General features: G+C 38.8%; 1 protein-coding gene across 4 annotated transcripts in view; it reads right to left on the bottom strand.

Annotated features, from left to right (window-relative positions):
* The window catches only part of SYTL5 (synaptotagmin like 5), an 82,547-nt gene that overhangs the window by 37,302 nt on the left and 29,757 nt on the right, over window positions 1–15,488 (bottom strand). For 3 of the 4 annotated variants that reach the window (XM_082753563.1, XM_082753564.1, XM_082753565.1), the window contains exon 3: window positions 7,262–7,477. In XM_082753563.1, coding sequence (XP_082609689.1) covers window positions 7,262–7,477 — 216 coding nt within the window. Of the gene's footprint in view, window positions 1–7,261; window positions 7,478–15,488 lie in introns of those variants that run through there. The other variant, XM_082753566.1, reaches the window with a different exon arrangement.

Genomic DNA, 15,488 nt, shown 5'->3' with positions numbered 1-15,488 from the left:
GCTACTCATATAGATATGTGAGAGGGACTACTTTATGGTTCCATGCTTCTTCTTCCTCTATGATCTCCCAATAAACAGATTAAGTTCATCAACACAGTGCTCAGTTTCAAAACAGAACATAACCTGTGGAATGAAATACTATAAAATACTCATGAGTTTGGGACATTCTTAGGATACTCACTAGAAAACAACAGTTTTTTTGCTAAATTTATACAGGAACTCAAACACTTCTATATTTAGGTAAGTTGTCCACAGAGTCTATTTAACTTGTAAGCTAGTATGTTCCTAATGATACTCCAAAGAGCTGGATGAAGTCGGGAATTTAGATTAAGCATGGGTAGACCTTAGACTCTGGAGAAAAGCTAATTAATGCACATTCTTTAACTGTTTTCTGGAAGCACAAATTAAGAAAAATGTTGGCTTGTACAAGTATGTTGTACTACAGGAAAGCTGCTTGCAGCATGTGCTGACTGACCATCCACTAGGTAGAGGTATGACTAATGCAAGCCAATAGTAGAGCTTTTATAAACTGAGTATGTCTATTTAAGCTGAAAGTACTACTTGGCATTCATATCCATTTGTCTTATTCAGCCTATAGCTCTTACTCTGGCTATCAGGTAGGGTTACAGCATGGATGATTACGTGGGTATTAGTTTTCAGTAATAAATGGTCTTGATAGTTAAGCTGTAGTTGGAAAGCTCTCAGTGCAGCATATCATGAGCACAGTAATGTGGATGCATCTTCGTACGCCTTCAGCTGTTTTAAAACAAAGTGGAAAATGACGGTTCGATGACATGATCTTGAAGGTCTCTTCCAGCCTTAATGAATCTATGATTCTATGAGACTATATCCCTGCCAAGAACTCAGCTTGTGATTATGCACTCTCATTTTTGCAAGACACTTTATCGTTAAACATCTAATTATAAAAATTCCATTTAAGATGGAAAGTCCCAATTTTTAACTTTAATCTTTTTTTCTTTTTTTTTTTTCTTTAGAAAACAAACAAACAAACATTGGTCAAACAGTGACTGAACATCTAACCTAACACTTACAGTAGAAGAAAGAGATTCACTCCAGATTCCTTTCCCTCTCCCCTTGTCCAAGTGTTTCACTTCTTCTTTGGGAAGAAAAATTTGGAAAATATGGCAAGACCAAAGCCTGGATAAAGTGTAGCTTATAAATAAATACACCAAAACATACACACCCATCTTTGCATGCATTCAACTGAATGGAATATTTTCTATAACATAAATTAATTTCAGAGTATTCTCATTAATTAGGGAGACTTATTAAATAAATAGAAATCTGTGACCCTATTAAAAGAAGGTAAACTTGCCTGTAAGTTTTTGTTTTGTTTTGTTTTGGGGGGAAAGGGGAGAATCTGAAGAACACTTGTATTCTAAAACAATTGAAGTATCTATTTTCAGGATCCTAATGTGCATAAATGTTACTAAGATACTGATGAATTTTCATGATGCTTTGAAACAACATAATTATTTCAAGGATGAAGACAAATTTCCCATTACTGCTTGTTTCTGCTGTAATAACTCAGGCCACCTAAGCATTTTATCTTGCTGAATAATTCTAAAATTGTTTGTAGATATCTAGACACATTCATAATGAAAAATACAGACAGCATTGAGATACAAAATTGGTTTGTCAGCAGACTGCTCAAAGAACATAATTTCCCTCAATCTATCACTGACCATTTTTCAAGTTAAATTTAAAACACCAACAAACCACATTTTAAGGAGATGCAGGGGGAGCTAAGTGACCTTGATGGCAAGTTTCTCTTTTAGCACCTATGTTTGAAAGCTACTGATGACTGCTTTTGTTTCTTGTATGCAGGGAATGGAGTAGAAAACTTTCTTTTTCATCAACTGCACCACTGCATACAGGTTTGATTTGCCTCATTAAATAGTACAACATCTCATTTCATCTTATTAATAAAGACTATCTTATTCTCTCAGTGACAGCAGACCTTAGAATTTGGGAGAAGACTCAGCTCTAACCTTTCCTGACCTTTGAATGATTCATCTTGCAACTTTATATTCTGGTAACAACTCTCATGGGAAAAAATAAAAACAAAACAGTAATATTCTCTTTATGTACATTCAAGGAGAATATCCTTCTTCAGTAACTGGAAATCGTAAGACAATTTATATACAAACCTCAGTCCATTATCCTTAAAAATCCTGAGAAACATCTCTCACTTTTCATGTTCCAATTCCTTTTTAAGGTGTTCTTCAAGTAAGTATGACTTTAGTGAAACAGGAGAAAACGGGTTTTAAATATTATTTGGCAGTGAGGAGATAATTCAGAGTTGCTTGTGGCCAAAGACACTTGTTGAAAAATTAACAGAGAGAGATTTTAGTATTAAACCAACTGGTATCTTAGTCTTTCAGCTACCATCATGCTATCATGCAATTTTTTAATTAGTTCAGAAAATAATACACACCCTTAAAAAAAAAAAAAAGAAAAGAAAAAAAAAAGAAAAAAAGTATTTTGAAATGACCTGATCTTCAAATCAAATTCAGCATACTTGCAATTTGCCTTCATCTTTTTTTTTTTTTTTTTTTGGTAGCTGGACATAAGCCTACCATAAATGTTAAAGCAATGATGACACTTCATCACAGGCCATGTTACAGAACATGCTGTACTACAGATATCCCAACTTCCCATCCTGTGAGTGGACAGGCAGGACTTGAGATGCTCTGAGGAAAGATCAACATGCACTAAATGAAGTAACTGACAGAAGCTGGCTGATATTATCCACACTTTCCTTTATTACTTGATATTATTTGTTTCAGCAACAATTTTGGATTATTATTTGCGTAATTCAAGGGATTTCTCCAGCAAATCCTGCAGTACTTGTCAACAACTCTTTCATTAAATACACTCAATACCCAGTATCCAAATTTCTTTAGTGATACCAGATGAAACACAGCAGGCTTCCCAAGAGCTCAGAAATGTTCTGAATGTATTCCTGCAGGTAAAAGAGATGTCTGTATTGTACCAGTTACTGCTACCACCATCACCTTCAGTGGAAGTTAATAAGACATTATTGGGAACAATTTTGGCAGAACAACCAAGAACTAGTATAGCACCAAAACCAGAAAAAGTTCATCAAGGCCATGAATCCTTCCCAGTGTCTTTTAAGGGTCTCACAGCACGTACAACAACATACATATATTATATCGGGTGCTAGTGTCTATGCTGGTATCAATGTGAACCTAATTCATCAAGGTTGCTAAAAGAAAAGGATGAATTAAAAAAAAATAAAAAATGAAAAAATTCCTAGCACACATTCACATATTGCAAAGCCACTAATAGAGTAAAACAACTCAGCTTAACAGACTCAAACACTGTATGCAAATAAATGTTAAATAGCTAAGTTTTGTTCCTTCCTGTCTTTCGTTTCCTACTCATGAAACGTAACTAAGAATCTCTTAACACGATTTCCATTTTCTTTTCCTTGCCTTCTGCCTTTCAATTTTGCTAAAGGCCCTCTTTCTATTAACTTAATCAACTCCTTTTTCAAATGTAATTCAAAAAACCTAAAAATCCCATTTTTCCTTGCATTTCTCACTTAAGTGAGACAGAGGAAAGCAGAAATGAAAGAATTTAAACTGGAGTTATGCACAGTGAATGGATTTCACTGAAATACCCATCTCCAGTATTCACCTCTACACTGTCCATACAGAAGATAATCTCTTTGTGTTCTCCTAGGAGCATAAAAAGCATTTTAGCGATCATTAACTTCCATTATGGCCCTGCAAAAGCACTAGATATGAAAGAAAAGAAAGGACAGGAATAGATTTCAATTTAGTATTGATATCGAACACCAATGATACCTTAGCACTTTAAACAAATCACTCCACAGTCTGTAATAACTTAGATGCAGGCTTCTAATGGAATTGGTTTCCTACATGATTGCTAGGACCATTGCTTGGCATACAGAATGCAACACAATCATGAGAAACAGCTGTGGCATACATTTTGAGAAGTTTCCCTATCCGTTTTTCACCCACAAAACAGGATGTACTTTACTGATGTCATCATTCCTGCAAAAAGTTTAACCAAACGGTTTTTAAAACAAGATTCTGCAACCTCTCCAAATTATATCAATAATTCGTTTTCATACCACCTAACCTAATCTTTTTCACTGCAATTTAAGTATCTCACTGCTTTTCTTATCCATAGTCAGTATATAGAAAAGCCTACATGCATCTACAATGCAGCTACCTTTGTACATTCAAAACTCAGTTATTTTCATTTTTTTTCCTTGCATAGGTTCTGACTGCCTCCATTACTCTGTACACAGCATGTCCTAGGCTTGTGATCTTTATTTTCTACTGAAACTTCTCCAGCTGACCAGTATGATGTGTGCTACTGTGCTGGGTCTGTCTGGGATGGAGTTAACTTTCCCTGCAGCAGCCCACACAGTGCTGTGCTCTGCACTCATAGCTAGAACAGCACTGGTATCACTCCAGTGTTGTGTCTGTTGCGGCATAGTGCTGGCACAGCATCAGGACTCCCTCCAAGCCCCCAAGAGCCAGCAGGCTGGGGGTGGGCAAGTGAAGGGGAGGGGACATCACCAGGGCAGCTGACCTAAACCAACAAAAGGGATATTCCATACCATGTGGGGTCACACAGCAATACAAAGAGGGGTTCTCGTGGTGGAAGGGCCTGTCCTCCTGAACAACTGTTACATGTATTGAGGCCCTGCTTCCCAGGACATGGCCAAACATCGCCCAATGATGGGAAGTAGAGAGGAATATTTTTCCTCTCTCCCTGTGTTCTGCACGGCCTTTTTTTTCTTCTTTCTCCTTCTTCCTTTTCCCTTTAATTAAATCATCTGTATCTCAAACCTTGAGCTCTTTGTGTTGTATTTTCTCCCCTTTCCTCTTTGAGAAGGAGGAGTGAGAGAACAGCCATGGTGGAACTTGGCTGCCCACCCAATTAAAACCACCACAGCTATACAAAATGGGGCAAAGTACTCCTAACAAAACAGGACTGTATCATGTATTTTGTAGACTGTAATTCTGTTTTACATCCTGTGTGATGGAGGACTTTTCCACAGTGGCAGAAAACTGTTGATTCATGTTCAGCTTTTTATTCAGTACAACATCCAGATTCATTCTTAAGGAACAGCTGCATAAGCTATTTTTATTTTTCTCATTCTGTGTTGCTGCAGCTGTCTTTGCCCAAGTGGTACTTGCACGTGCCCACAGGGAGCCACCATTTACTTTTACTTCAAATATCTTCTCTAAACTGCATCACTTTGAATCCCAAGTCAGTCCTTCAACATGTCTGCAACACCTCACAGTTTTATGTCACCAGCAAATGTAATTGGTAAACTCATGTGCTGCATCATCTAAGTCCTAAACTAAAACACCGACCAGTAAGAACCCAGTGAAAATTCTGCTCTGTATCACTGCTTATAATGAAACGCTCTGAGAACAGAGCTTTGTAGTTCTCCAGGCAGGTCTGCAATCACACTGACATAATTTGTTTTGGGGCACAGTCCCCCTTGTTTATGAGCTTTTGAGAACAGTATGAAAGAAGGTTCACTAAAGTCAAATTATAAGACATCTACAGATCCTCCTCTATCCATGAGGTCTCTCATCCTATCAAAGAAGGAAATTAAATTGCTTTTGACATTATTTGTTTTTGAGCCAGCTCTTACTCATCGTCCTGTCAGCTTCTCTCAGCTTTCAGACAGTCATGGTCATTTGTTTCAGTATTTTTAGAGAAGTTAAAGGTAATCTGACAGGGCCAACAAATCCCTTGTTCTTCCTTTCTTTGTATTTTAAAGAACAACATTATATTTGCCATTCTCCATTCTGTCATCTCACCTGAGCCCCATCATTTCTGAAAGGCACAACACCCAGGTCACCTGAGGAACCGGCTGAAGCAAACCACAAGGAGTAGTTTTTCAACATTTCACAAAATCAAGTACTTGAACATGGTTCATCTTAAAAGAGGTGAAACATTGTTCTCTGGTTGCATCCCCCACTGAATGCAAGAGAAGTTTAAGGGATCTAACTAATAACCCTTAGAGGTTAGCCTTCTAAAGCTGAAGTTAGAGGACACAAACTCTAAACTCCATGTCCTGCTGCGTTAATTCTTCATTAATTGTCTAGGTAGCCAAAGTCTGACATAACTACTATTTTGGATTCACTTTTTGATACAGCTTACAAAAAGCTTTACCTTCCTGATATGAGTTTGATAGCCTTTAAAAAATGAACAAACAACAAAAATCCCACTCCCTCTGTGACATTACTGATTCTTCCCCTTTTAACATAATTATTTTATCACATCTTTTCCTGATGTATGTAATTCCCTTATGGGTGTAACAACATCCAGTTCTTACATCACGATACTTAACTGAGTCCTATTGCACAATACACCTCTCCTTTCCTTCGTGGTTATCTTGCTGAGTCAAGCTACGAAATTCCATATTACTATCCCAATAAAGGGCAATATTCCTTCAAGTATATATGAAGTAAATACACATATTTTTGAACATATAAAATCTCTGTTTATTCATTTGATATCCTGTGTTAAAATACCAATTATCTGCTTTTCAGCACTGTGTTCTTCTATCCTCCTCCATTCTCCGTACTTAACATTCTAACAGTGAGAAATGTGAAGATTAATCTACCTCCTTTTGTTTTACCTCCCACCATGGCACAGCTTACTTTAGAACTCTCTCTAATTCTGAACAACCAGGGGGAAAGATATTGTAAATACACCCTTCTCCCTTTATGCAGAAATGCTCAGTTACTGTAAACACAGGGAAAAGCAAGGATAAAACCATGCCTTGAAATGCTTGGACTCACGATTTTTACATCTCTTTTTTTACAAATCCACCTACCACATCAGTTAGAATGTACCATCCTCGCTTATTCTTAATTTTGTTTTGTTAATTTTCAATTACAAGATTCTTACATTTATGTCTTACTGTGAATAGACTGTCACTGTTTTGTAACTGATTTTCAGAGCACTGCACACCAACGACCTAGTATATGTGATGCTTGCAGCTTTCTTTAGAAAGCAAGCTAGTTGAAACTAACTTGGAACTAGAAAAAAAGATACTGCAAAATAGTGCAGCAAATCAAAACAGCAGAAAGCTTCTTACCTTGTTTATCTGCTATGCATATACTTGTATGCTAAGAGGAGATAGAACTAACACCAGCGTAAAATTACTTACGGAGAATTAATCTCTAAATGTATCCATAAAAACTGCACAACTTACGCAATCTTAGCACACACCGAGCATTTCCAGTGCCCATCAGCTCCCACGACACGACACTTAGTGCACACTCTAAGTTTGCAGGTTTGGCACAGGTCTCCTCTGTCAAAGATTAAGCCCAGGCTTTTCTGACAGCGAATACAGACTCTGCTGTTGTCTTGTTGACAGTGTCGGTTTCCACCTTTCCTTCTCACTTCCAGAAGTTCATTTTTCAGTTTCCTAGAAGGAAGAAAATAAAGGGCTTGAATTTGGAGATACATCTGTTTTTGTATGTTATTAGGATGAAACCTTTTGGAGATCAAGCAACATTTCCATCTTCCTGTGATTTGTAAAAACTTTCTAACCAATTAAGATTTAGAACTAAGAACGACAAGACACAAATAAGGACAATGTTACTGTGTTTTATATATTAACTGTATTTCTAACACATATGTGGCAAAGAAGAATACATCTATCCCCAACCTCTCAGACATAAAGCCAAGAGGAAAATATGCAGCCTTGAGGTTGGTGTGCAGACAGCTGAGCAGTTCTGAACCACTGGCAAACCATCTTTGCCTGTCCCTCATCAATAATTCAAGTCATGCTGAGCCCAGGTTGACTGCAGCTCAAAACTGGGACTATTCTGTGCTTCCACGTTAGAAAAAGAAAATCTTTCCTGTAACTAGTGTGCATTTAATACTCTGCCAGAGTAGAGTTAGCTAGGAAAACAAATGCAATTCTGCACTGGCCATTCAAATATTGAAAGAAAACAAGAGCAAGCACCTAAATAGATGTAGCATCACAGCATAGCACCACTAAATTAAAAAAAAAAAAAGGGGGGGGGGGGGGAGAGAGAATATCAGTTTAAATAATGCAACTTGAATGCTACCAGTTCCAACCACTGACCCTGAAGGATAAAGGTATCTGCATTTAAGACCTGCTTTATAGACTGCAATTTCAAGGGTGCACGAGTCAAGTTCTTAAGGGAAAAATAACCATGTGTGAAAAATAACTACTACAACATTCCCAAATAAAAATAACAATAATAATAATACTATCTAGGGACTTAAGCAGGACTCCGTCATAACCCAGACCTCTCACTAACAGCTCCTTGTACCTCTGTTCCCGACCTCTACTCCAGAGCTTTCCCTCCCACACCAGAGCCTTGAGCTCTCACCCCTCATACCCCAACCCAGAGAACCATCTAGGTTGGAGGTCACATAGCTTAAACTGGTGCTCAGAGCATGGCCAACAAGAACAGGTTGCTCAAGGCCCCGTTCAAACGAACCTTGAGTAACTCCAAATGAAGAGAGCACACAATGTCTCTGGACACCGGTCCCACAGTCCGACCAACTGTATGATTTTCTTTACAAAACAAGGAGTGGAATAAAAAAGCTTCCATAATATCTAATCAGAATCTCCCGTATTCCAGATTGTTCACAATGCTTCTTGTTCTTTTACTGTCGTGGAGACCAGAACAATTTTGTTCCACTACAGGCCTGAGAGCAGCAGCAGTTGAAGACAGCCACCAGGTCTTGCCTTTGCCTTAATGCTGAGCAAACCCATTTCCTTCAGCCTACAAGATGTAGAAGGGGCTCCAACCATCCTTATGGTCCTCCATTGAACACGCTCCAGTGTGTCAGCGTTTCTCTTGTACCAGGGAGCCCCCAGCTGGAAATTCTCTTTCAGATACGGTCTCACAAGTGCTCAGCAGAGGGGATAATCATTAGCTTCAACTGCTAATGTACACCTTGCGTGGGGTCAAATTTGCTACATCCTCTCAACACACCTCAGCAGAAGCTCTGTCCACTCAACCCCCAGGCTCCTATTATCCTCTCAGTTTTCTCAATACATCCCTGCCCACCCCAGACTCTCTCCTGACTTTCCCTCTGTCGAAACCTCTCTCATTTCAAGTTCCTCTGCCTTTTCAAAACCCTTTCCATGCTCCAATCTACCCCAGAAGATCCCCTTTCCAGGGCCCCAGTTCAGCAGTGCTTAGTTCCCTTGGCTTTATGCAGCTGGGTATTGCTGTCTCCCCATCCCATTCCTCCCCATGCTCTCTTTCATGCATTGCCACCAGCCTCCAGGGCCCCTCTGCCATGAAGCACTGCAGCTAACTGGACTCACCATCTCCACACATACCTCAAGAGAGATTTAAAACACCTGGTTACCAGTTTCACTTAAGGATCAGTGAAAAGGTCAGGAAGAAAAAGACCTTGTGAAAACAAAACCAATAAAAGATTATGGGCTGCAGCCCCAGTGAAGGAGGCTGAGTGCACTGTGCAGGTCACCAGGGGCTAAGCTCTGACAGCAGTGGGTTATTTGTGGCTACTTGGCCTTGTTACAGGGATGGCTGGCATTTTGCTTCCCACTGGGGTATCCAGGAACGAAAGCCTATGGACACTGACATTATCTTTTTAGTACCTAGCAGTGTGTCCCTCAGGCTGGATCCTAGCATCTAATGTCAAAACAAAACCTTCACTGAACTCCTTCCATTCTGGCCTCCCTGCCTACTCTCCACCCCAGCTTTCAGGTCCCTCCTTAACAAGAAGCATCACCGAGCACAACATATTTGTTTTAAATAGTTACAATTTTAAATAAGGAAATCTCTCTCCCCCCAAACCAACAAGCAGAGATTTTTAAACAAGGTGCTTTCTTTGAGAGCAACATGTTGAGAAATACTTATCAGTGTTTCAGAGTTCCTTTGGCATTACAAAGGCATTGCTCCTATTATCTTGTTATTATTGATGGTGGCCACAACAGTATTTTCATCTCTTCATGCGATACAAAATCTCAAATTCTTATCAGATGCTGGTTGATCTACCAACACCATGAATTTTGAAAAGCGCGATTTGTTAGTTTTTGAGTACAGATCTGCCTTCAAGGACTATCAGAAAACCAAAATACATGTAAAATAAATAAATCCACAGCTTCCCTGCTCACTGAAACATGTAAAATACAAAAATTAAAATGCAAGCAAACAACGTATGGACAGATATACTGGATCTGAACTATGGGATTCCCTAAACCACTTACTGAATTGAACTACTGATTGACTGTAACAAATATGTTTGTATCTTATGAAAATAAAGAACAAAATGTCTTGAGGGCCAGAAAGATTAGAAGGCGGTAGGTGAGTCATCTGAAAAAAAATCCATCCTCATAACAGCCACAGCCTAGTTGCACCAGCTACATAATACTGAACAGGGATAACATGTGCGTAAGTACGTACGTGGTAAGTCAGGCACGTAGCTGGCCTGACTTACCGATAGATACCCTTTATCTCCCCAGTACGGGAACCAGCTGTATTGTAAACATCCAATTTCCTTTTGCCATTCAACATTTGAGCTCTCCTTGTTTTAAAAGGAACCTAATTAATCATGCAGTTAGACATTTTTAATCTCAAATATTAAACAACAATTAATCTTTATTGATCCTCTCCTAGTAATATTACGAAATCAGAGAATCACAGAATGATTTGGGTTGGAAGATCACCTGGTTCCAACCCCCTGCCATGGGCAGGGACACCTCCCACCAGACCAGGCTGCCCAAAGCCGCATCCAGCCTGGCCTTGAGCACCTCCAGGGATGGGGCACCCACAGCTTCTCTGGGCAGCCTGTGCCAGCGCCTCACCACCCTCTGAGTAAAGAATTTCTTCCGAATATCTGATCATAGAGTCATTCAGGTTGGAAAAGATCTCTAGGATCATCTAGTCCAATCTTTAACCTAGTAAAGTAATTTAAATCTACCCTTTTTTAGTACAAAGCCATTCCCCCTTGTCCTATCACTATTCTCCCTGACAGAGTTCCTCCCCAGATTTCCTGTAGGCTGCCTTTAGGTTTTGTAAAGTAGCTGTAAGGTCTCCCTGGAGCCTTTGCTTCTCCAGGCTGAACAATCACAGCTTTCCCAGCCTTTCTTCACAGAAGAGGTGCTTCCACCCCCGATCATCCTTGTGGCCCTCCTCTGAAGACTGCTTCTAATAGGTCCATGCCCATAGTAAACAGAAAATAAACTCTGCAGAAGCCAGTTTAATAAGCTATTGGAGAAAGAGTCCTATAATACACTGAAGTTTCTAAACCGTCTATAATAATAGCTGTTTGATGGATGATAGATATTAAGAAGAAAATTGTTACTGGCAAGGGTAGTAGAATATTTTGCCATTCCTCTAGCTGTGAATTTATATTAAGATCTCTCTCCTGTTTGACAAAATATAGAAGTGCATTGAAGAAGAGTTTTGTTGTAACTAGTATTCCAGGCAGCACTGAATGACTTAATCTGAACTCTTCCATATGGGGTCTAAAATACCTTACAGAGTATCAAAGCAGGAGACAAAGAAGACGACCTACAGCAGATTTAAGAAATGGCTCATATCCCAAATTAGGTCCATCGAAAAAGTCAACATGAAAAGCTGAGGCCTTGAAAACATGAGGAAAAAAACATGCAGGCAGCAAAGCCAAGGAATGGTGAGCAGTCACAACTGTAGGCTCTGTCACCGACTGCCTGCAAGAGGCACAAAACAGCCCCTGAAAGAGCCTGGCCCTTCCCTACCAACTGCCTCCTGGCTCTACGCATCAAAGGTGCTCGTTCCCTCGCAATTGCAGCCTCCAGAGACGTAACATCACAAACCCTTACCATCTTGCAGAGACGAAGAAGTGAAGAGAAGCCTTAAGAGAGACATTTTTCTTAATGTGCTTTACCTCAGAGAACATTTATTCCCAAGTTTAGAAAAGTTGAACAGTTATACTGCTCCACGAGGTGAGACAGGCACTGCTCAAGCCATTCACTTAAACAAATGTCATCACTGTAAGCATGATCTACTTGCTTTGACTCAGGTAACTCATTTCTTTCAAGCCCTCCCCCCTCCTTTTTTTTTTTTTTTTTTTTTAATTTCAGTAGGATTTTGGAAAACACTTAAAAAAAAAATCTACTTCACAGCTACTTTTTTTTTTTTTTTTTTTTTTTTTTTGATATGCACTATAGGAAGCATGGAATACATGATTCCTCAGTTTGATTTTTAAAATTGCTCTTGCATCTTCCTTCTCCTCCCCCTTTAAAAAAAAAAAAAAAAAAAAAAAATCTTAAAAGATATAGAGCAACAGAATTCAAGTATTCCTACATTCAAGTATTCCTAATTTTATTTTGCTATTCTAAATTTCCCAGAGTTCAAGCAGTGTAAAAAATTGCATTAAAAAAAAAAAAAAACTTAAAAACTAAAAAACAGAAACTGCTCTCACTCAACTATAATTGAAGACCAAAGCAGGGAAAGAAAAAAAAAGTTTAAACATATGAAATTGCTCCAATCTTTTCAATGGCTTTAAACTAGAAGAGGATTTAGATTAGATATAAGGAAGAAATTCTTTACTCTGAGTATGGTGAGGCCCTTGCACAGGCTGCCCAGAGAAGCAGTGGGTGCCCCATCCCTGGAGGTGCTCAAGGCCAGGCTGGGTGGGTCTTTGGGCAGCCTGGTCTGGTGGGAGGTGTCCCTGCCCATGGCAGGGGGGTTGGAACTGGGTGATCTTCAAGGTCCCTTCCAACCCAAACCATTCTAGGATTCTATGAATCTTGCACCTGTTCATCAGAAAGTTATGTTTCCTGCACTAGTGGGTCCCCACATCCTCCATTTAGAGCTGGGCAGCTGCTAACTCAGATGCAAGGCAATTTTTTTTATTTTTTTTTCTGAGCAGAAAGTGGTAAAAACAATTCCTGGAGCTGTGGAGAAAGGAAATTTCTTCACCAGACTGATTCCAAATGCCTTCTGTAAATGCAGCCAGATTCCCTTCACTGTCTGACATGATATCTGGAAAGTAACAGTAAATATTTTTGACAATGCAGAAAATGATGAGTTATTACCATATTTACATTGGCTTCTCCTTGCATTGTAAAAATATAGCCATTTGAGTATCTAAAATGTGTTAGGCACTTGTTTTACAAGCAAAGATTTCCACATTTTGCTTATAGAACAGGGATTTTTTTTAATGATAAAAACTGTCTTAAGGATATCGGAGTATGGAGGTGTACTGGTGACAATGAAAAGGGGACGACAAAGAGTGAATGTGCAAAGGAAAAGAACTGGAGCGATGAATAGCAGAATGAAAAGGAGGCATGGGAACTGAAATGACATTGGAGGGGAATAACAACACCTTCCACAGATGAACGTTTTCATGACCTTTCTTCACCCTCTCCACTAAAAACTATTACCAAAATTAAAAAAAAACAAAACACACACACACACCCCAACAACAATACACCACCCCAAATGCACAAATTGTCTGTTGGTTTCTCACTTACCTTCAATAAAGTCAATTGCAAGCAGAGTATAAGAATATCAGAGTTAACCACCATCAGAAATTCTTTCAGCAACAGAACAAAGAACAATGGAGAGCAAAACAGGCACCTCTACCCTTAGAGTACCAGCAACAGGAACTACTTTATTTTGAAAAGTCTCTGGTTCAAAGAGTAACAGTGTGTTAAAAAAAAAATAATTTACTTTTCAAAAGTCACAGATGCCAGACACACAACTTCCCTTCTTCTCATCCTTCCCATATGGATGAACAATATGCTCTCTTCCCTTAAGATATTATTTATAATCAGTGTTACAAAAAACACAGACCATATACCATACTATATACTGATTTATAATCATTTTGTGCTTACAAACAAGTCCAAATATATAATCAGCAGGTAAGTCACTTACCACTCCTGTTACTCAGACTGAAAAAAAATAAAATCGCCAGAGTATTTGCCTGTAGTTACCACAGGGTGGTATCCATGCTAAGTTTCTCCTATACTGTAATGGAGTTACTATGTTAAATTGCTTCTGACTGATAAGTAGATGCCATTTTAGTTAAGCGAAGAGACAGGAATGTCAACTTTCTTTGGCTATACAGAACTGAGGTTGATGCAATCCTTGTACACCTTCTGGAAACCTAAACACAGGGGGAATGATTTAGGTAATTACTCAATAAGGCCTTACTCTTGGAAGAAATTGGCATGTTCCTTCTTTGTTTTCTCAGTTCAGCAACTGTTAGACTGGTGTCTCCTCTTCTAAAAGCCTGGCAACTCACAGCTTGGCTTTGTAAACAGTGACACGAGCCTTTGTATTTTAAAAGCTGTCTAGGATCACAGTCAAGGTGAGAAAGCAGTGTACATTAGCAGCAAGCGTGTCATGTGTGTTTGTTCTGTGGTAGCATATTCATATTGAGGTGAAGTGCTAGCTCCAAATGCTCCAAGAGTCACAGCCATCAGACTCAGTTGCTTCCATAACTCCACAGCTGGGGAAGATGCAGCAGGGCACATAAGTAAACCAAGAAAGAGATGAAATGCAGCTGCTACAGGACATGCCTCCCTTTCAGCACATAGATCCTTCTGATGGTTTAGTTTTCATTTCATGATGTCATATGGGTTTGCATAAAAGGGGTCTTAAAAGAACAAAACTTCAAAACCAGTAAAACAATAGGAAAAAATATACATTTCAGTCAAGAATATTCAGTTCAGAGTTTATTCACTGACATACTCTGGATGCAGATTTCACTCTGGATACTAATTTCTCCCAGCAAGTCAGATGTTCAACCCTACATTTTCTCCCCCACTATGCTCCATTTCACTGTTTGTAGCTATTTTAGCTCTGTGTGATTGAATGATTTGACCCTAACGATCTTGTCTTAAAAACCATCGTGATGACTACTCAACTGATATCAAATGTACAGTAGAGCAATATTTAAGACACTGTAGGCTATTTTCACAAGTAATCTGCAACTTTAAATCCATATTCAAACAAATTTTCCAGTGACATACAACATGCACTTTAAGAACATAACTAAATCCTAGTATTTATTAAAATGGGTTACTTTTTTAATTACATTTTTATAGTATCAAAACTAGACCACAGAAGGCATACATGTTGCCTTCTGTGTTTTTCTCACACGTAGGTGAAATATTTATACATCTTATCAAAATATCAGAACAGCCACCTGCATTCCAGAACACGAGCATGAGCAGAGTGAATATAACTCCTAACAATTTCATTACTAGGACGTCCTCCTACACTTACTGTTGCTTTCACACTGAATAGAGACTTGTAAAGAAAGACACTGTAAGGAGTTGATACCGCTTTTTTGTTTGTTTGTTTTAAGAGGAATCAAGGTATTATTACTGTGTTGTGTTTGTTGTTGTTGTTGTTTTGTTTTTCCTGAAGGCTTTTGAAGACATGGGCATAGAAAAATAAAATAAATAAAATAAAAAGTTATCAACA

Source organism: Aythya marila (genome assembly GCF_965140915.1).
Source record: "Aythya marila genome assembly, chromosome: 1".
NCBI classification, from domain to species: domain Eukaryota; kingdom Metazoa; phylum Chordata; class Aves; order Anseriformes; family Anatidae; genus Aythya; species Aythya marila.
Note: the sequence above shows the minus strand (reverse complement) of the source record. Positions and strands in the feature narration are given on the sequence as shown.